This window comes from Actinia tenebrosa, unplaced genomic scaffold (assembly GCF_029948245.1).
Source record: "Actinia tenebrosa isolate PJP-AT-01 unplaced genomic scaffold, QUT_ActTen_1.0 PGA_scaffold16__25_contigs__length_10494907, whole genome shotgun sequence".
NCBI classification, from domain to species: domain Eukaryota; kingdom Metazoa; phylum Cnidaria; class Anthozoa; order Actiniaria; family Actiniidae; genus Actinia; species Actinia tenebrosa.
In genome coordinates this window covers 7,458,829-7,481,512 of record NW_028292576.1, presented here as the reverse complement: position 1 = coordinate 7,481,512, position 22,684 = coordinate 7,458,829, and the positions used below count along the sequence as shown (strand labels likewise).

The window sequence follows — 22,684 nt, the reverse complement described above, 5'->3', positions numbered from 1 at the left end:
ATAATGATAATAATAATAATAATCTTTAGATTTTCTGTTATTTTCCCATAATATATAGAGGATATTACATGGGCGCGCGGAGATACGAATTTTATCTTCAAGTGTTGAAAAAATCTCAACAAAAAGAAAAGATTTTCAACACGAGAAGATAAAATTCGTATCTCCAAGCGGCCATGTAATGTTCTGTTTATTATATAATTATCAATGAAGTATGTTTTGGCTTTTTCAGGCAATTCTTTCCGCGTATTTTTGAATAGCCATCGCAATGGTGTTATTTTCACACGTGAAAATAACATGTTATTTTCACGTGTGAAGATATCAATTTTTCGAAATAGAGAAAAATAGATATTTCATTTCATATAATAAATTCAACTACTATCTGTAGCACAGTATAATGATGATAATAATGATAATAATAATGATAATAATAATAATTATAAAATAATAATAATCTTTAGATTTTCTGTTATTTTTCCATAATATATTCAACTACTATCTGTAGCACAGTATAATGATGATGATGATGATGATAATAATAATAATAATGATAATAATAATAATAATTATAAAATAATAATAATCTTTAGATTTTCTGTTATTTTTCCATAATATATTCAACTACTATCTGTAGCACAGTATAATGATAATGATGATAATAATAAAAATAATATTATTATAATTATTATTATTATTATTGATATTACTTTATTATTTTTCTATCGACACAATATATATCGTAAGTTTATTTACACACTGAACACAAGAGTAAGATTTATTCATAAGTTATGTCTTTTTTTACACGAGGGATTTTATATAGACTTATTTCCACACAGGAGTTAACAATGTGCCATTTTGATGACGTAGTTTAGTACTAATTACATCGTTGTCTCCATGGCAACTCCAAATTACAGGCTTGAGTCACGGGTAACAAACTTAAAGTTTTCGTTTTGAATATTCGTCCACACTTGAAATGGTTTCGATCAATTTTATAGTCTGCTTCGTTGAGATAGCTGTCACTTTTTTAATGGCACAAATTCAGCAATGTAAAGAAACACCTTAATGAAATTTTTTTCAAGGTTTAACGAGTTTCTATTGGTTGCCTCACTGGTTGTTTACTTCATAAAGATCGGAAAACTTTGTATGAATCTACTTATTACTGGAATGTTTTGTGGATAATAAACCGTATTCTCTAGAAAAAAAGCTTAATTCAGTATGTACTTTGGCTTAGATAGAAACAGTTGGGGCCAAAGACCGTTTGCCCGATGGCGTCATTTTATTATCGCCATATGCTTCGCGAATTTTCATTTTTCATTCAAATTTATTTGTATTCCCTCGTGAGACGGAATAGTAAGACAATTGGTGATATTGAACTGAACAAAAGAAAGTGTGCAAGGGATTCTGGTAAAGGTAGTAAATGACGATATAATCCAAGTGACCTATAACACATTTCACTCAACTCAACTATCTCCACGAAGATGCAAATTTGAAATGCTAAAATATTGATCATACGAACTATACAAGGTGTCAGAAGTGGGTTCATTTAAGCTTCGATCAATAAACTAGATCGATATTAGGTACTTTTATGGTTATTTGTCATTTTATCGATTGCAGTATGAATAAATAAAACTGGCAGAGCTGAATCACAAAATATTTTGATACAAGGTTATGAATTAATATTCCTTAGAAACTGATAGAAAACATGCGTTTTATTTCTATCTTTTATTGCAGTAATTATATTTCGAGTATAAGATTACAAATTTATGAAATTACTTATCGGCAGCACTTTCGATTGAGAGACTTTTCTTTCTCCTACTTTCGTTATGAGACATCTGTATCTCTGGAATATTGTTATTGATAGTAAGAATTGACCGTTTCTTATAACATACTACCTGCATCACTTCATTTCGAACGTCTTGCCTACAGAGCGCGTACACGATACAGTTAGAAGCCGAATTCAGGTGGTAGAGAAACCGTGCAAGGCCAACAATCTCTTTTTGCACTTTCTCGAAGTTCACATAATTGATGTATCCTTTATAGGCAGCCACGGAATAGCAACAGAGGAATATTAGGACGACAAGACCGACTGCGCGGACCGACCCCTTTGGTCGCGGGCTCAGGGCTTGGCAAGGAACGTTGTAGTTATACGAAAGCTGCTTTCTCTGTTGCACGACTCTCCTCATCTGCTTTCTTGCGATGTAAGCCATGTGTAAATAGGTTATCAGCAGAATAAAACATGGCAAAACTTCGAGTATAAGTCTCACTAACATTTGTAATGTTGAAAACAGTTCGTATTGATTCATGCGCAAAGCGATGTAGTAGGGTAGAGGAATGAGTACAGCTGTTATCCAGGTAGAAATTAGAATAGCCATAGCAAAACAGCTTGTCATTATTCTCTGATATCTAAGAGGATGGACGATTGCAAAGTATCGATCAAATGTCATCGCGCAAAGATTAAGAACCGAGGCGTATAGGAAGACATCGTAGAGAACCTTAATCGACCACCAATCGCAATCCAAGAACACGCTACAGATGAACTCTGGTATCGCAACGATTAGTGTTACGCATAAGTCTGCCACTGCTAAAGACATAACGAACCAGTTTGAAGTAATTTGTAGGCGTCGTGATCTCGCGATAATGTAAATGACCAAGCCATTTCCAATCCATCCTACAACGGCAATGAAACATCTTATGGACCAGTACCACGTTGGATCTGGAGTTTTCGGCATGAACGGCGTGTTATCATCCTCTTTGGGCTCCACACTTGAGTTATTCATAATTCCTTTTTCTATTCTCTACTCATTCACTTCAGTAAAGTCACATTTCCCTATATTTTTTTCAAAGGCAGCCAAAAAAGATTGTGGAAGTAGAACGGGAAGAAAGCGAAAATCGAATGTCTACAATATTGAACAGTGTAGTTTATATCCAGTGTATTCAGACACTGTAAACTATATATTCCTGTTGACAAAACTTGAATATTCACGTATCTGAATTAAAACCAATATCAATAGTCTTGGTAAACGTATGTCATTTTTAACATAACTCACACTGCACAGCGAGACACTGGTCGGCAAAGCTGTATTTTACACTCACAAAAGTAGGGACTGAACTTCTTGGAATAACTAATTTAGGTCAACCTAAAACACTGAATACATACTTATTCTACAATGCTCACGCTGTCAGTAGTGAAGTAATTCAAATAAGCTTTTTCGTGCACCACTCGATTGTGCGACCCTTTAATTTAAAAGTTCTATTGAGTAAGAAAATAGAAGAAAAACATATGCCAAACAAAGTAGCATGATAAAGGGAACGTCATATTATTTCCTTCTGAAAGTACACATTTTAATATTTTTTAATATTGTAGGGGGTTAGTTGATTGATTAACGAGTTATCTTACACCTGTTTCAAACTACATATTAGAAAAAGAAAACAATTTTAGAATATTAAAAGAAAAAGAAAATGATAAAGAATGGAAAATTCGAAAACACGAAATGTCCTTAAAATGGAGCTACCTTAAGCTCGCCACACAAAAGAACCATTAACTCGACACCCAAAATAACTCCCGTTATGAATTATAACTCCCGTGCCTCGAAACTTCAGCAAGTAAAAATCCACCCTGCAAAGAAACTACGTAACTTAGAATAATAATTCTGCTCTAAATCAAACGATTCGAAACCATATTCTGTATAGGGATAGAAACAGATGTGGATGAAGTTTAATGTAGGCGTCCAAGTATAATAAACTGTATATGGCAATCCATAGATGTAAACAACTGTGTTCCGTCGATTTGCCACTTCGCTCTCTCGCGAAGCAATTGATGGGTTGCAAGCATTCCTAAGAGAGTCAAAAGTCAAAATTAAAATGGCGGCCATTGTGGTGCTGTTAACAATGGTTGCTAAAGAGAATTCTTTTGTTGACTTGCACCAACATGGCCGCCGCGATGACGTAACTTGCAATCGAAGAATATTCGTATTCCTATATTTTTAATCGCATTTTTTGATATTTTCTGGAGTCTTTTTTTAATAGTTTTTATGCCATTTGTTTTCTAGAAATAAAATCATGAAAAAATTATATTTACTTTTTCTGTTTTTTTTTTTTTTTTTTTTTTTTTTTCCAATTTCATTTCGATGCTAATCGGTTCCCAAATAAATGTCATTATCGCCTCAGCAGAAGTAATTAGTCAGTCCAATCTTTCTCAATTTCCTTGAGGAAATCTTTAATAACTTCTTTTTGTCATTTCGATTACTTTGGATTATTCGAGCAGAATATATTTGATATCCCTATCACGTATCCGTTTAACTGACACGGAATAATATGTCAGTAGTGTATTGAACAAAATGTCAGGTGATTTTAGATCTGATACTTAGTTCCTATCCCAGGTAAAACTGCTGCTTGGACGAAAATCGCTCCAAAATTAAAACTATTTCATTCGAGCTGGAATTTTGCGGAATTAATCTTAGACACATTAATAATCACTCACTGAAATAACTTTCTGATATTCCAAAGAAAAGTGCCCAAAATATAGGACGTTCCTTTACTGCGCTGAAATAATTTTAAAGTTTCGATTATGTATTAATTCTACATGATAGATGAGGTGGTAAGCCGTGTGGGATGGGCTCGGACATCAAATAAGAGCATGCGTAGTAGGTAAATTACGAGCCTTAGATGAAACGACTGAAGAAGAGTGCCATACAAGCCTTTCGCAGCTTCAAGTCGCGTAAAAAATGAGCCAGCTCAACTAGAAACCGTGGACAGCTGTTTCGGCCTGTATTGGGCCTCGTCATCACGGCGTATCTAGTGAGCTGGTATTAATTATACAGCTGAATATTGTAACACCCATGTGATGTACGTTCTTTTTAATAAATAATTTTCGATAAATATCTGCCGGAATTCGAATTTTTTGATTAAGTTTCTCAACAAAGGAATTTTAGATAGAGTCTATCGATTGATAAATAATTAAAACTATGCTACAGCTGAGAGAGAGAGAGAGAGAGAGAGAGAGAGAGAGAGAGAGAGAGAGAGAGAGAGAGAGAAAAAACTGAAGATATTTGAAAATAAGCATGTTAATGTCAAGTCTGAAGATGTTTTTCCCCCTTACACAGAATCACACGCGATCGAGAGAAAGACAATACATATTGGGTGCGGATTTCTAGTTCATTTTACATTCTTTATTTTTTTATTTTTTTCAAGTTTTTAGCGAGATTTCTGACCATTTTTCTGGCTATATCTTTACCATCAATATTTTCAGCAAATCAAGCGTGTCCTCACTCCATAGACAGCATGACTGATTGCTTAAGATGATAAACGATCTCGTGTACAGATAAGAAGCGGAAACACTTGCTTCTTTAGTTTAGATATAACCCAAGGAAATAGATGAGGAACGGAATGCCAGCGAAAGAAAAGGACATCTTGGGACTTCGTGATTTCAATCGATGTCCTCGTTAAGACAACATTGATGAACAAATTACTTCCCAGAGTCTAATCACTCTGCTTTATTAATGAAAAATGAAGAATGTTTATTAATAACTTCATTTAATTTTCCCGAACCGACGTAGTCTTAGTGTTTCTGTAATATATATTGTCAGAGACAGTGTTCCTCTTATATCTCGTTAATGACATTCCTCTTTGTTCACGACTAGGAAATATGATCTTTATACAAATATCTTAATAGCTGCCGGGCGATTTTTTAATTTGGCACATCATGTATAGGGCAGCTCCGTAGCTTAAAAAGGCGTATACTTACCGTATGTCAAACGTGCCGTGATATGAACGTCACATGGTTATTTTGGGTAATAAACACGTGACTTATTGGTGTCTGTTTGGTGCATGTGACAGCAGAGCCGCCATGTTTGTTGAATTTATCAAGATATTGGTCCATGGTGTTTGGTTTTCTTGCTTTTGCACTGGCTAAGTTATTTTTACTGGTGGGCACTGATCACAGAGACGTTTCTGTGTGAATATGGCTATGGGTATTTAATAATTTTCACTGAAAAATTAAATCATGTTTTTGAAAAAAGTACATTTTTTTGAAATTATGGGCTATATTTTCATGGAAATAAGGTCATGGAGGTGTCAGATATAGACCACCTTCACGTCGTACTTCAGTCCCGGGTGGCAGGAGAGATCTTCTGTTATTAAGACTGGGTTGTTTAGTGGGCCTGTGTGCGGGAAAGCCTAGGAGAGGACAAGGCCGGTTTCAATAATGAACCTTGTTGTTAGGGGCACACGGCCTTAAAATCGAGGTTGGTTGAATAATACGACTGTATTCAAGTTCTGCAGGGCCTACATTGTTCCATGTGGATTGATTGCCTTTATCCAAGCAGAGAACGTCTTTTGTTCCAAGAGATTAAAGAGCACAATGAGTATTAAAAATCACATTACCTCAACTGCTATAAAGTAGTCCTAATTACACTCTCTGGCCAATACTTGACATTAGTATATCACAAAAACATTCCCTACGAGTACAAATATTCCATTAGGACGTATCGACGAGCTTAGTAAAGTCAACATGAACTGAATTGATGTTGATGTTAATATTGAATGAGTAATTATTATGTTAACGGTTTGATTTTCTAAAGTTACTGTCCGTCGTCATTTGAGTTGACTTTGATTGGCCTGTTTAGTGTACTGTGACAACAATAGTGAGTGAGTAAACTGCTCAATTACTAAAGGTGACTCGTTGGATTGTTTTCGTACTATTTTGACGACTAGAATTTATGCAACATGGCTGTCCTGTCCAAAGGTTTAACGTAATCATGTAAAGCTATGGAAAAAAAAAACTTTGAGGAAAAATGTTCGCAAAGACAAGGGAACAGCCTTCGGTTGTTTCTACAAGAGTTTTGAAAACGCACCGTCTAAACGAGGTAGAAACATTCCGTCTCCAAGGAAAAATTCGTACAATTGACAACGAGATCCACAACAATTATTGCCAAATATCCGACGAAATTGATGGCGTTCGTAAGAACCTCAACCGTATTAAGAAGCTTAAAAACAACTTAGGAATAAGTGTGGAAAGAAGAAAACTTCTTCGTGAAAAAGGAGTGTTTGTTTTGCCATCGCCTGGCTTACGAGACGAAGGAATTACCTTGCGTCGTCGAGATGGAAAAAAAGTGTTGGTTCGAGGGAAGGAATGCTATGATGGACAAATTATACGAAGGTATTTAGACATGAGTCTTGAATTTTCTGAACTCAACGTCGAAGGAAACTTAGATGACGAGGATTCTGCTAATGAAAGCTGCAAGGGTGATGAAGAAACTCACGAAAAGAAAAGACTTTTTCACTACAGGATCATCACACCTCCTTTACATCCAGGAAGCCGGAGAAACTTCAAAGACTTTGATGAAGAGTATGAATCGGATATCGAAATGGATTTGCCACCAAGTGATAATTACATGGATAGTCTTAGGAAGTCGCCGTATCGTGCACGAGCACAAACAGCTATAGGAAGCCGGAGAAATAGTAAAACTAAGGAAAAAATTAGACCAAGAAGTCAGACCAGGCAGTCGCTAATTGATCTAGAAAGTAATTCATTCCATGAAGACAATCAAGAGAATATTCAAACTTTAGGAAGTAGTTTAGAAAAGCTTAAAGATGATACCGGGATGCCTTCTGAACAAAATGGACAGCTTCAAGATGAAATTACAGCTGCAAAAAATAATATCGATACCAAAGAACGAAAAATACATTTCCAAAACAGCGTGAGTGACTCAAAAAATGAAATCGCGCCAAGAATAGGAAAGGAAAAACCACAAAGAAATGGGGAGCATAACTTTGATTCATTGGAAAACACCTCAACTATTTCTGTCGTTGGTGTTGAGAAAGTAATCGAAAAGGACCCAAAGAAAAAAAATCGCAAAACTTCTGCGATCTGTTTTTCTTCTCACAGGACGCCAGTTCGACACCAAAGAAAACAATCCCTCCCCGCAGAACCTTCGAAATTATTACAAAGAAGAAGATCTATAGAAGATGTAAAGTTTTCTTTAAAAAATGATGATACCCCACAAGAACCCCTAAACAACATTGATCGTGAGATGCGTATTAATGTGGACGTCATTCCACGGTCTGTCGAGTCAGCCAACAATAGGGACGCTAGTCCAACCAAAGAACATCCAATGAGAAAAACAAGTAGGATACAAAATCCAAGTGAATATCACAAACACAAAAACACTGGCCACTATCCAAAAGCTCGAACAGAGTCATTCAATTCGATCGCCAACAGTTCTGCAACGACAAATCGTAGACCTGGATCAGATAGAAGGATAAGTACAGCAACGAAGGACTTAATATACGATGCAAGACCAGAAAAGTCTTTAAGTAAGGGCTACACAACCATGCAAATGACCATTGGTGGAAAACAGGTCAGGCTTTGTGTTCCAAAGTTTTCTAATGATGATATTGTTGAGAGAGTAAGGGCAAAGACGGCTGCTAAACTTGCTGATGATAGAACTAGAGAACATGCATCGAAACAGACAGAAACGACAAGTGAAAAGAAAACAATTCAAACCCCTTTTATGTACTAAAATAGAAAATATGGGTGTTTTAATATAAATAGTTTAAGGTAAAAATGTAACTGTAAATTTAAATATTTTTTGAGTATTTATAATAGAGCACAATAAAATAAAGATAATGATACAGAATGATGATGATGGCGTGAATGTTAGTGGCTATAATAGCGATAAAACATGATGATGGTGCTGACGGCGTTGATGGAAGTGGTACTTTGTTAAAGGCGATGATGGTGATATTGGTGCAGATGGCTGCAGTGGTACGCTGTTAATGGCGATGATGATGATACATGAAGGTGGTGATGATGATACATGATGATGATGATGAAGTTGGTGAATGGTGGTAATGGGATGGTCGTTGATGATGATAATGATACACTGGAGAAGGTGCTTATGATGTTTATGGCGGTAGTGCCATGGTAATGTCGACAATGATGAAGATATATGGAATGTTGATGATTATGATGTTGGATTGTTAATGCATGACGATGACGCATGATGTTAATGTTGGTGCTGATGACAGTGGTACTTTGTTAATGGCGGCGATGATAATACATGATGATGATGAGGAAGTTGGTGAATTGTAGTGATGTGATGGTCGTTGATAATGATAATGATACACTGGTAAAGGTGCTTATGACACTATTAGTGCGCATGTAATGTCGAATATGATGCAGATGTAGATTGGGATGTTGATGATTTTGATGTTGGTGATGTGTTTCGGGTTTCTAATGCATGGTGACCAGTGACCCATAATGATGATGATGATTTATGGTGATGAAGGTGCTGTTGAAGGTGATGATGGTAGGTGCCAATGCCGACGATGATACAGGATACTTGATGGTGGTGGCAATGTCGATTATTATGATGGCGGTGATGGGTCGTTAATGCATGATGATGACTCATGATCAGATGATGATGGTGGTGTTGAAGATGCTGATGGCAATGGCAGGTGGTAATGCCAACAATAAAACATAAATGATGTAGATGGTGATGTTGATTATAATAATGGTGAAGAGATGGTAATGCATGGTAATGATGATGGTGATCATATAATGATACATTGTGATGGTGCGATGGTGCATTGGCACGACAATGATAGATGATTGTGAGGTAATGTTGATGATTATGTGGGACTGTAATACATGACGACGATGACAACGATATGATCAAATTCTGCTTCCGTTTCCCAAAGCACATCCAGCTGCATGCCATTACTGATATAATACTATTGACATAAAACAAACATAAACTCAAGGGTCCTTTAAGAAAACCTCTTGAGCTTCCAGACAAAACAAATACCATGCTAAGAGTCAGGAAGACGGTTCATCGATTAATAGAGTTTGATATCCCATTTAAAAAAATGATCTATTATTAGCAAAAACGTTTTCAAAATTGCAATTATTTTAGTTCATCTTTCTGTGTTATTAATAGGTACTTAGTTCTTTGATTTGAGAGTCACGCGAGCCCGAAAGCTAATTCTAGGAATTGTTAAAGGGGTCGAGGGATTTGTGGAAATTTTGTGAGTTTGAGATCCGTGGGTTACAAGTTTAGCCCATATAGAACCTATAGAATCAACTTGGCATTGAAACTCAATAGCAAAGTGCAAATTTATTTCATATCCGATAGTTAAGCCTATGTGTAAATAAACTCATCGAAGATCCAAGAGTTGTTTGATTTGATCTAAAACTTAAAGACGCACTGATATAATTATTGACAAGGACCCAACGAAAATGATTCCAAAAGATGCTCTAGAATGTTTTATGTTGGTGTAAATTTACTAGGTGATTGAATACTCGTAACGTTAGAATCAATAAGTGCACTATAGGGTCAGGATATTAGCAGCAATAACCTCGTCTCCATAGCAACCGACTACTATATGAGTACAGTATTAATTTAGGTCATGGAGTTTTTAGTTGGACTTTGAGAACAGACATAATAAGGTAATTGCCCAATAAAGGATTCGTTCTTGGTTTATGGTTTAAGACGATCTACATACTGCGGGCAGATTGTTCAAGTTGTCCCTGTTTGACACAACATGTTGACTGCACCGACCAAAACCAAAGAAAAACCTTCGATAGTTTCCAAGAAAGTCCTTAAGACACACCACAAGAATGGAACCGAATCGTATCTACTTACGGAGAAGATCAAAACCCTTGAATACAAGCAGTCTCAAAAAAATATCGACATCGATTTGGAGGTGAACGCCTTGAAGAAAAAAATGGAAGCTGTTCAATGCGTTAAGGAGAAGATAAGTCTGAGCAAAGAAAGAAGGATGTTGCTTAAATCACAAGGATATACGATTAGAGTGTGTAAGGGTACAAAGGAAGACGATATTATTCTCCATCGTGACTCACTACAGGTAGACGCTGGGAACTGGGCGACTCTCTTAGCTAATCCTCCAGATTGTACTCAAAGCGAGTCGTTGGAACTTCAAGATGTGGAGGAATGTCCTGAAGACTCCTCTTCGTCTTCGGTAAGTTTTCCAGAGTTGGTTCTTTAAATTAGCAAAATTACTATGAATATTTTTTTGTTTAATTTTTTTCCTGGGTGTGCTACAAATCTATCTTTGACATAAGTCTTAAATTATGTCTAAAAATAGTGTGCAGTCTTCAAAAAGTAAATAATTAGGTTGTTGCTACTCAAAACCATCGCAATAATAGCATCAGAGACAAATTTTTGGACTATGAGAATTAGAAAACAAACATTCGCCTAGCGGGTTCAATTCTAAGGTTTCTAGATATGCTTGCAGTTGTGTTGAGAAAATACTGAGACAAAACGTTACTGGCAAGCTCAGTAGTAGAAAAAGATTGAAGTTGATAGATAGACTGAAGTGATATTACAGTAGAAAAATTATTTCGTACGTGGATTATTGAATAAATTAATAATTGATTGATTGAATGATTGGTAAAAGAGTTCAATTTGCGCATCATTTAAATCTTTTTTTCTTCTTCTTTTCTTAGGAGAGCAGGCCCAATGACAGAATGAGGTCATTTTCCTTTACCAGTGCTGTTACCGACAGTATTCCAACACAAGTATCAAGATACCGTGTTATCGAACCTCCTTTACGGCCCGGGTCACGAAGGGGATTTACTTTGCAAAGTGCTACCCCAACACCCAAAACAGACCAAGAAACTCGTCAAGAATTCAACGATGATTTTTCGATGCCGTCTTCAGAGCGCGCCACAACTTCATGGGATGTCATTAGGAATAGACCGTCATCTGGAAGGAGTCTGTTTGTTGAGACAGTGATAGCTGCTAAAGATAGCAATTATTTAGCAAATAGCAAAAATTTAGCGCGTGAAAGAATGGCAAATTATCAAAGAAGGAAGTTTAAAACAAGATCACCAAGAAGGACAATGTCTGCTCCGGTTAAAATGAGGTCGGCAGTGTTTGTAAATAAAGATAGAAAAGGAGGAGATGAAAAGACAAGCGACAATAAGAAACTACAATGCGACACGGAAGTTGAACCTTTTAATTCTAACGATAACAAACATCCAACTCACTTAAAATTAGACCAAATGGATAGTTTGATGGAAGGAAAACAAGGAACATCCGAAAAAATTAGACCAACATCTGAAGGTAATCTTATTAATAAAAGTAAACTAGATGGATTACATCAACATAAACAAGATAGGCTGTGTTTGTCAAGCGGTTTCAATCCCTCACTCTCCACATCAAGCACAGAAAAGAAAACTTGTTCTTCTCAATATAATTCTAGGTGTTTTGCTGTAGAGAATAAAGCCAAGGACCATGATACTGAGAGGAATGAGGAAAGAAACGATTCATCAAGACAGTCATTAATGAGTTGTAATCAAAAACCTTACGAAGGGTCAAAAAACGCAAACAAATGTAATGAGTTTTTTCCAACCCAGACGTCTAAAACGTCGATTGATGAAGTAGATGCTGACGTCCTTAATCCAGTTCTTTTGAACGGACAGGAAGTTGTTTCCTCAGAAGATGCCGATGAAAATGAATCCTGCCTTAAAAATAAAGAAGAACGATGCGCATGCGTGGCCGAGTCCGCAGTACAAGGGACCGGCGGTAAAACGTACCTGTCTGTTCCTGGTAAGACGTCACGCATGTCGAATCGTCGTCATTCCTCTGATGATTGTGAAATAAACAAAGTAAGATTCCATGGCAACCAAGCTAGGAACCAGTGTGTAAGGAAAGACACTGAGGGAAAGGGACACGTGACTTTGCAGACTGCAAGAAGCAGCATGCTTGACAGGAGAATGTCCCATCCTCCTCGGTTAGCAAGCTTCAAGGTAGATGACAAGCGAAAGAGAAAACCCCTTAAAAATGAGGACGAGGTCGTCTATGCATACGATGCTAGACCCGATAAGTCTTTATCCAAGGGGTACAGAGCCATGCAGATGACTGTGGGGGGTAGACAGGTGAAGCTTAATATTGCAGCTTTTTCTAAAGAATCAGAAGCCATCATGGCTGATAGAGCAAGACTTAACAGTAAACTTAGTTCAATTAGAGGAAAGAATTAAAGAATCTCAGAGATACGGTATAGAATTGAATAGGCTTTTAGTCGAACTTTCCATGCACCGAGCTCATTAAAAACAATGGATATCAGGTGATAATGAGGCCGGATTAAAAGACAAACTGAAACAGAACATGACTATCCATTCCCGAAAGGTCTATAAGGAATGAAAATATAGTAAACATTTATTGTTTTTTCTTCTTCGGGTATTAAAAAATATGTACAACTTAATATTTTTATTTTCACTAACACTAGGATTTGATTTTCGTATTCCTTAGGCCTCGGATTTTCGATAATTTATCTAACTTATTAACATTTAAGATACAGTGCATGTCATAATTCTCAAGTTTTGAGGTCTCTTTGTTGCTCCGGGTTAGCCTCGATTAATTTTGTGTAGAATATTGATGTGTTCAGTGTGAAGGTTCGTGGAATTTCAAAGTGCTTGTATTGTTGAAATTGTGTATTCTTTACTTTACTGTTGGTATTTGTGAATATTTAGACACTGACTCGAGGCTAAGCCTGAGTAAATAAGTCTAAAGTCAAGGGTACATGCATGTTCATCAGTATTTGATTTGTTCAAACATGGTCTGTTCACTAGTGTTCCATAAGATACCAAATAGTGAAGCGATCCAAAACAAATGGCCTCTGCCAAGTCTATCCAAATTCATGTTGGTTTTTTTTCGTATAAAAATGTATATGTAACAGCGCAACTTTTCTTTGGAAATATATTCTATCAAATTTTTTTTTCGTTTCAAATCTATTTACTCGACCAGAACGCTCGGCTCTTCCTTTCCTTTGCCCATAATTTGTACTAAACACTACCACCTAGAACTCCTATATTTTTGAATTCCAGTGTTTGTTGACGATATATTCCAATCATTCCCAGAACTTGTTGAATGTCTATGTCTAAGCTGCGGCCTTTGAACCTCGTGAACGAGGACATTATGTTCATCTTCACATAATGTTACCAAATCTGAACTATATGATGAAGCTTGTTCCGAACCAAAGTTATTCCATTCAAGCTCTTCTCTCGTAACTGGTAAGCTCATAGAACTACTTCCTCGGCTAATTTTTCTCGTCCTCACACGACATCCCGTTATTGCACAGCGACATGTTATGGAAGGCAATACTGGAGCTGAATTCGACCTTGATTTAGATACATCATCCTCTCGATTTCCCTCTCTAGTATAAATTGCCTGCTCGGAATTCGTAGACTGGAAATCTTGTTGGCGTTCTGTCTGTAGTAGGGGAAGACGTTTCCTTCTCTGTAAACCCACAAAATCCACGTCCTTGATTTCTTTAGTTTTCGAGAGGTCTTTCATTAAGCTTTGTTTCTCCATGTGTAACTGGTAATGTCGCATTGATTGTTCCGCCTCGAGCGACTTAATCTGACGCTGAAGTTTCACTTTCTCCGTTACGTTTGTGCGCCGTACCTTCGATACTCTGTTCGAAAAACATGATGGCGTCTCTCTATCGAACACGAAAGACATTTTAAGGTAGAAAAATGTCGTACCAAACCTCATGATGAGGCGATGTACTTCCTTGATAATCTGCCATCTTGCCGTGTTGTTTTCAGTCTCCGCGTTTGTAAAATGATACTGGGTTTATCCGTCATTGTTGCAAAGTTCAACAAATATGGTTTTGTTTTCTGCCTTGTACGTTATGTAATAAGGTTACATTTTGTCATGCATTATTGTATTTCCGTCTGGTTTTAGCGTTACCCTAGCGCGATAGAGCGTTTTAGAGTGATCGATTAGGTAGAGATTCCTGTGATTTTTAAACCTAACCACTATGGTATCATATCATTATCCTTCCTTCCCCCGCGTCCGACTGTCCGTCCGTCCATATACTCATGCATTCGTCCGTCCATCCATCCATCCTATCCATCCCATCCCATCCATCCATCCATCCATCCATCCATCCATCCATCCCATCCCATCCATCCATCCAATCCATCCATCCATCCCATCCCATCCCATCCCATCCCATCCCATCCCATTCATCCATCCATCCTTCCATCCATCCCATCCTATCTCATCCCATCCAGTATATATTATCCATTTATTCCTTTATTGTTTGGGAATACACGCCATCATGCTATCATTATCGTTACTTTCCCTCCGTTCGTCAGTCGATCCATTCATTCATCCCCTCTTATCCTATTATTGCTGTAGACTAATATAATATGTTTTATTATATATTCTGAATTAATGACAATAGAGATGTAAATGTTAATTAACTCTTTATTAATCATTAATGCCTTCAGCTCATGGCATCATCATATCATAAAACTAGTTAATTAGTGCATTAATGGCGGTGGTTCCACTTGGGTTCTTTTGGTGTTACACCGATTTTTACTCTAAATTTTAGTGTTTTGAGTGGAATCTCTCGTTGTTGACATTTCGATATTAGGGACTTTAAGATTCGCAAAATCTACGACGGTGACGTCAACCGCAAGTGTAAATAATTTCTTTTTGGGGTGCTGTTCATTGGAAATTTTATTCAAAACATTGTCAGTAAAGCCAACACATCCACAGGGAATACAGACTTTGAAGGCGCGAAAACCCAAAGTGAAGTTATTTACACTTCCGGTAGACGTAGCTCTAGCTTTAACTAGGTTTTTGGTGACTAACATTATTGAAATAAGTATATATATATGTATATATATTTTATATATTTTTTATATATTTTTTATCATACAGGGCTCCTCTAGATACCAGCTTTTAGCTGGATGGGCTACCTTGTTTAAATAAAGGTTTCGTAACCTATATATCTTATTTTACTATGAATAATTTTTGCTACAAATTTACTGAATTTAGTTTTCTAAAAAAATGATGCAAATGAATAGCACCCTTCACAGTTCCCTGCGCCATCTTGAAAGGTAGCCGTGCCTTTGCATCGAAGCGAGACGAACGGTGAGCTTGCAATGATAGAGACCTTTTTTAACACCTTGGACAATTATTCACATGCGATGCAAAGGCACGGCTACCTTTCAAGATGGCGCAGGGAACTGTGAAGGGGTCTATTATACCTATTTCTACTTGCGGTACTTTTAGAGATTCCCATAAGCGGTTATTTTCTAAATTTTTTGAAACTTTACTGACCGATAATTTTACCAAAACATCCGTTCGGTTATAATCTTGTGAATATCGATTAGCAGAGAAAAAATCATACCCAAAGGCAAGCGACGTGATGTCTATCCATAAACATGGGAGATTATTTGTCGCAGTTAATCCGATTGTCTTTATTGATATATATGTACATTTGAGAAGACAGTGCCTTATGGACCTTAAATAGGCAAAGGGCGCGTTTTTTAAACCCTAGTAGTCTCGTCTTGAAGCGCTTGAATTCGAGGCTACGGGGAATTTTTTTTTTTGTTCCAATCAACATGCATGGACTTTATGATATATGGCTTTTATTCCTACATCCCTTTCGCTCTTCTGGTTTATCTTTCTCTATCTATAGCCATCATTATCGTCTTTATCATTTTCATCGTCGTCCTCATTGTCATCGTCATCGTCATCATCATCGTCATCTTTATTGTCATTGTCATTGTAATCACCATTATCGTCGTCGTCATCGCCATTGTCATCATCACCATCGTCGTCGTCGTCTTCATCATCATCATCATCATTATTTTTATTGTTGTTGTTGTTGTTTGACTTTTCCTACGAGGATTAGATTTATGTCGGCTGGGAATATCTACATTGCTTCCTAAAACTTTTTTCTTACTTTCTTATAGTTTCATTTTGAAAAGATTTCGAAAGGTGATCTTATTTTATAATTGTACTAGTATACTATGTGCGCGAATTAAGCTGGTTACTGCAAATCTTAGAATTTATACTTTCACGTCAGGTACATTAGTGAATTATTCTATAAGACTAGCTAGTGTGTTCATAGCTGGTGGAATAGTTTCCTTCAAAAGAAAATGAACTAAGAGAAGGAATCCCCGTGCCCCATCATGTGCACACTTTGATACTATTTTTAGAATCATTGATGCTATTTTTAACTCGTTACCATGATCGCGCGATAATCATGCTTCTTTTTAGTGCCTCGTTTTAGGACACGAAAAGCGCCATATTTCTCTACGTCCACAACAAAAACACAGGCTTTGTTTACTGAAAGTCTGGAAGCCGTCTACCCTCGAGAAATCAACCAATCAGGTTCTTAGCTCAAAATATCTCCAAGCTAAAAATAGCATCAAACTGTGCACATGACAGTTACAAGGCTATATAGGTAGAATTCCTTCTCTTAGTTCATATTCTCTTGTTTCCTTTACTTGTGGTCATGCAATCTTTTTTACTTGCCTTCTTTGCTATTTCTATCTTTTAAAATTAGTCGATTGCATTTCTTAAAAATTCCAGACTAGCTCGGGTTTTTCTTTTTTGATGGCTTCGGCAAATCTCCAGAACTTCATGGAGTAACTTCAGTCTAGTAGTCTAGATGAACAGCCTTACTTACTTGGGGTCTTGCAATCTTCTCTACTTGTACTCTTTACTATTACAGTATGAGGACTTAGAAACTCCAGTCCAGCTCAGCCGTCCTTTATATGTTCATCAGTAGATATTCTGCAAATCTGCAAAATTTTGGTCTTGAGTTTAAATTATAGCTAGGTTAACAGTTGTCCTTACTTGTAGCCTTGCAATCTTCTATGTTAACTTATAAGTTTTTAACTGAGTATCTACAGTTAGTTGGTATAATTCTTTAAAACTCCAGAATGGTTCCACTTTTGGCTTCTACAAATCTGCAGAACTTTCCTGAGTGTCGTTATAGTCTAGATGTAATTAAGCATCCCTTACTTGTGGTCATGTTAACCTCATTACTTGGCGGCGTCGGCGTCTTGCAGTCCTCTGTACGCGTACCCACACAATCTTGCTTGCTTGAACAATTTCCTATAAACTTCAACTTAATCTTCTCCTCATTTACGCCGTCTTTGGTCGTCAGAAAAAGTGATCGTGTATTGCTGACAGTCGGCGATCTATGGGGCTCGTTCTCCAAACACTTGCAGAAAAGAAGCTTCAATCCAAGCCTAAACCTCCTCATAAATATGAAGTATATCAATGGATTGATGACAGAGTTGGTATATCCAAGAAACTGCACTATCAGATACACATTCGGGATAACGAGGTTTTGCTTTATCAAACCTGTGAAGAGAAACATGAAGAATGGTCCCCAGAAAACTGCAAATGCGACAATCATGGCCACCGATAAGAAGAAGATTTGTTTGTTCCTTAACTTTCTCTTGCGAGCCTCTTGACTGTCTAGCATTTCGACGACAGTTTTGGAGTCTGCATGGAGTTTGTAGATGATGATCGAGTAAAGAAAAATTATCAAGGTAAAAGGAGAAACAAAAAAGATAACGATGAGGAAGGAGGTGAATATGATTAAGGACTTCGTGTTGTCAAATGGCTCTATCCAATCGATCTCACATACGTTGTAGCTTTTGAATGTCGTAGTTCGGTAGACGTAGAAATAAGGTGAGAAAAAAACAGTCACTGAAATCCAGGTCAAGGCGATCATGATTTTACACCTTTTGATGCTGAAGAGTTCAGCATGGGACATAGGCTTCACGATAGCAGCGAACCTATTGATGGCTATAACGACAAGGCTGAAGACTGTGACACCGGGGGATATGTCTATCAGCAATATGAATATCTTGCATGTGGCGTTACCAAATCCACCATGGATTATCCAGATATTTTGCTTTTCTGTCGCAACTTCTACAATCTTTATCGGTAGTGCAAGCAAAGGAATGAACAAGTCAGATATAGCCATGTTGACGATGAAAGCGTTGAAAACAGTTCTCAGGTTTTTGTTGCCACAAACCACGGTAATGACGAGCACGTTACCGATCAAGGACATCACGAGGAGGGTACTGTACATGAAGATCTGGACATTGGTCCCCAGACCTGTATCTACGGTCGTGTCGTTTGTTGTGCTCGACATGTTCACCATTGTAAATTTTTGTCACAGGGCTGTTGAAGTAAAAATTGAACAAATGTAATTTTATTTTACGAAGATATGCAGGGGAGTAATTACTCAGTCTCCCCTGCAAGAGGCCGGCAGCTCATGCTTAAGCTTTAAACGTCAGATCAAGTATGAATTTAGTAGTTTAAAATATGGAGGAAGGAGAACAGAAGAACCGGTGAAAAACCCTCGAAGTAAAGAAGATAACCAACAAGCAACTTTAATCACTTGCTACACACCGAGTACGGGATTCGAACACCGGCCGGTCGCGCGTGCGCGTTGATGAGAGGCGACACCTATACTGATACCATCCGTGCTGCCTAATGTTATATACCTATTTGAAAAGATCGTTGTCGCAACCAAGAGCAACAAGCAACAAACCAAGACCGCAGAGAACGTCGGTACTTTTAATTTTGATCACATTTATTCATGGTTCATGCAAGTAGCTATAGCTCTACACCAGTTATCATCTCAAGCAGTCTTGCTTGGAGCAATTTATAAAGTCAATAAATGAAAATGCACCATGAAAAAACTAATTACAGCTAAAAGTACCTGCGTTCTCTGCGGTCTTGGCTCGTTGCTTGAGGCTTTTGGTGCGACAACGATTTCTGAAATAGGTGTATATTAGGAAGGGAAGACACACTAGAACACCCCTCGTGAGCTTCAGTAAAATATATCTGTAGGTAATGATTGATCCTTTTCTTTAGGCAAACAAATATACAGATAGGCCTTTTGCAAACAATACAAAATCGAATATTTTATAACGATTTGTATGGGGAAATGTGCTGGATGGCAAGCTATGCAATCCAGCACATTTTCCCAAACAAATCCTTATGAAATTTTTAATTTTATATTTAATGCCATTTATCCTATAGTCAAGATTATAAGCTAAAACTTTGCCTTCTTACTAATATTCAGGTGCTCTTTCGATTTATAGTGTTCACTTTGACACAGCGTCTCTTTTTACCGGTGTAGAGTCACGTGACCTGTTGTTGGAAAAGGGCCTATTGCTGCGCTCAGACGATTTCCTAGCATACTTAGCGGATTAGTGAGAGGTGACACACGAAAATCTGGGATTAAATTAAGTGTAGTTGATCTTGTGATCAATTCTTTTTATTAAGCTTCTGCGCCTGCGTCAATGGGCCTGCGAGGAGGGAGGGGGGGGGGGGGGTGGGGATAATCCAATAGCTCAGGAATAAAAAAGTGTAGTTGATTTCAATGATTCGTTTTTATTCCGGCGAAAGAATTAAGACGAGTGCTCTGTCAAATGAGACAAATGTTCTCGTCAAATGAAACTCCTATGAGATAAAGGTCTTAACGCAATATCAGCTAAATGACTAATTGATTGACACAGTCACTTAATCAATGAAATACTTCAAAACGTCACTAAAATCGAGTTGAAAATCACTTAGCTCAAATAGTCAGTGAAAGGCAATCCAATATCTCTTATAACATGGAATGGCTTAAAGGCAAATGTACAAGTAATAGCTAGCTATTAGGGCATTACTATAATTGTGTTCAGTCTCAAAAGTATTCTGTTTTCAACAAATCACCAAGCTATCTTCGTCAGACGCAATTGACTCCATGCACAACGGCTATATTCATATTATATAATAGAGAGCAACTTCTCCCCATTATTATAATTTAGCAATCATAATTAATATTAGAAAATTTAAGGAGATTAAGAGTGAAGGTACTTGAGAGATGTAAAATCTAATAAAGGTGTAATATAATGTCAAAAAAAAAAAAGTTATTTTTGAAAGTCAAAAGAAAAAAATAAGTATTCTGTTTTTAGGTAACGAGATACTTTGGCTACGACTTGAAAGTTTACACTATTTCGACAGCCACACACACTGTACCATGAACAACACTGATAATTCTTTTCCTCAATAAATCTCTTATTTTATTTCAAATTGTATTATATACATAAACTTACTTGTAACATTTATATGTGTGTAAGTAAGCAAAAGTTCAAGTTCAAAAAGATAGGTAAAATATGTTGGTTTAGCTTGGTTTTGACTTGTCAAGAGTCGTTATATTAATTTACCGCGACGACGCGAGCTGCAATTCACTATACAAAGTTAAGAGAAAAATATCAAATGCCCTTGGCGTACATAATTCAACTTACCTATAGAGAAAAAATATCGCTCTGGGATCCTCACGAGTACCCTACATTTCATATTCCGGCTTCGTTTCCGGCGTGGTTGGTCCTTGTATTGCAGTGCGTTAACACATCGGACTAGAATACCGAAGACGTGGGTTTGATTCCCGGCAAGGGCATTTGATATTTTTCTCTTAGGCCCGATTCATACGTCGGGCTTTCATGTGCCGAACCTAATATCCTATTTGGATCGACACAATTACAATAGGATCGACGTTGATTCATACGTCGCACCTAATGTGTTGAGCCAAATACTCTGAGCATGAGTAAACGGTAAAATCAGTCAGCGGAATTTAATGTATGCATTTGAACTTTTGCCGTGCGGCTCGACTGGCGCGGTCGAGCTCAGTACCGTGTCGAACCTAATCCAGTCGTGCCGAACTTAATTGATTCATACGTCGAGCCTTTCATGTGCCAAATAGATACTATTAGGTTCGGCACATGAAAAGCGCTACGTATGGATCGCGCATTACTCTCTCTATTTCATTACACACACCGAACGCATAATTTATTACTACTATACAAAGTTATGAAAAGTTTGTTATATTTACATTAAAAGAGATGTATTGGCTCGGTATTATAGGTAACATGTTGCATAGATTCTCGTTATTCAGTTGCAAAACATTTTTACATCGAAACAGCTCTATATCATTAAGAAGGATGGTAGTGAGATGGTTTATTTCAAACTTAAAGTCATTAATAAAGGACTCTCTCTCTCTCTCTCACACACACACACACACACCAACACGTGTTATCTAGTTTACTATATAGTGAGTTCTAAATTTCCTAAAAGAGCCTATGATTCGATTAAAAGCAGTATACCTGTTGAAATGTAATATCTCTTCTACGTCCTCTTTATACCAGTACACATTCACTGCTGGATCCAACGGAGAACTTTTACGAGCGAGGGAGTTGCAGTTTAATACTACACGCAGAAAAAAACATGAAGATATGCAACACTGACGGTGACGTCAAGCCGCAGTTCAACAACTAATGTCAAGTGCCATCATATCGGCTACAATTACCATAGACTGGGATAATGCACTCTCGATTCACTAAATAGTTTCATATATTTTTGAGACGACAATATTTTGTGGTACTGTCGTTTCGAAATTAAGGTTTCTGATTGGCTAACGTGCGACGAAAGCTTGAGCGCGCGTGCGCCAACTTTTTACGCTTGTTGCTTGCGCCATAGCGCGCGCTCGTAAGGAGAATTTCGCTTTTAATCAACGAAAATCGATTCGGTCAGATGGTATTGGGTATTGGCAGAAGTTATGAACTTCTGGTATTGGGCTCCATCGCAACTAGCCATCAATATTTCGTGGTATTGTCGTCTCAAAATCGTAATTAGTTTATATCATAGCAAAAAATATCTAGTTTGAGGCCAACGAAAATATTCAAAAGACCATTTTAGTATTCGACTTAAAAACCATAAACCTTAAAATTCCTAATTTTGAGAGCATCAAGGTTGAATGCTCAACCAATGACTACCTAATTTAAGCTACTGAGCCTTGAAAACACTGATAAGAACTCGACTTTTCTTCTCTAAATATCAAGAGAAGC

At 37.2% G+C, this 22,684-nt stretch overlaps 3 protein-coding genes across 12 annotated transcripts in view; 1 reads left to right on the top strand and 2 right to left on the bottom strand.

Moving 5' to 3' along the window:
- Positions 1 to 1,688: 1,688 nt before the first annotated feature.
- LOC116307945 (octopamine receptor beta-2R-like) lies at positions 1,689 to 2,938 on the bottom strand. Its single transcript, XM_031718283.1, has one exon. It carries the CDS (start codon positions 2,772 to 2,774, stop codon positions 1,767 to 1,769), a length of 1,008 nt encoding a protein of 335 aa, XP_031574143.1. The 5' UTR covers positions 2,775 to 2,938; the 3' UTR covers positions 1,689 to 1,766.
- Positions 2,939 to 6,596: 3,658 nt separating this feature from the next.
- Positions 6,597 to 13,736, top strand: LOC116307977 (uncharacterized). The gene is made up of 3 exons (XM_031718315.2): positions 6,597 to 8,513; positions 10,534 to 10,977; positions 11,465 to 13,736. Exons 1-3 carry the CDS (start codon positions 6,789 to 6,791, stop codon positions 12,998 to 13,000), a joined length of 3,705 nt encoding a protein of 1,234 aa, XP_031574175.2. The 5' UTR covers positions 6,597 to 6,788; the 3' UTR covers positions 13,001 to 13,736.
- Positions 13,737 to 15,218: 1,482 nt separating this feature from the next.
- LOC116307894 (pyroglutamylated RF-amide peptide receptor) overlaps positions 15,219 to 22,684 on the bottom strand; it is a 34,896-nt gene continuing 27,430 nt past the window's right edge. For 7 of the 10 annotated variants that reach the window (XM_031718234.2, XM_031718255.2, XM_031718247.2 and 4 more), the window contains one exon: positions 15,219 to 18,968. In XM_031718234.2, coding sequence (XP_031574094.1) covers positions 17,761 to 18,948 — 1,188 coding nt within the window. In that variant the 5' untranslated portion in view covers positions 18,949 to 18,968 and the 3' untranslated portion in view covers positions 15,219 to 17,760. Of the gene's footprint in view, positions 18,969 to 19,512; positions 19,569 to 21,088; positions 21,576 to 21,943; positions 22,059 to 22,684 lie in introns of those variants that run through there. The other 3 variants (XM_089031010.1, XM_031718241.2, XM_089031011.1) reach the window with 3 other exon arrangements.

Bases quoted from the DNA above. Each gene is read 5' to 3' on its own strand.
- LOC116307945 (XM_031718283.1), bottom strand. From the start codon at position 2,774: ATGAATAACTCAAGTGTGGAGCCCAAAGAGGATGATAACACGCCGTTC.
- LOC116307977 (XM_031718315.2), top strand. From the start codon at position 6,789: ATGTTCGCAAAGACAAGGGAACAGCCTTCGGTTGTTTCTACAAGAGTT. The intron at 8,514-10,533 runs TAAAATAGAAAA...GTCCCTGTTTGA, and splicing joins TTCAAACCCCTTTTATGTAC to CACAACATGTTGACTGCACC. The intron at 10,978-11,464 runs GTAAGTTTTCCA...TTCTTTTCTTAG, and splicing joins AAGACTCCTCTTCGTCTTCG to GAGAGCAGGCCCAATGACAG.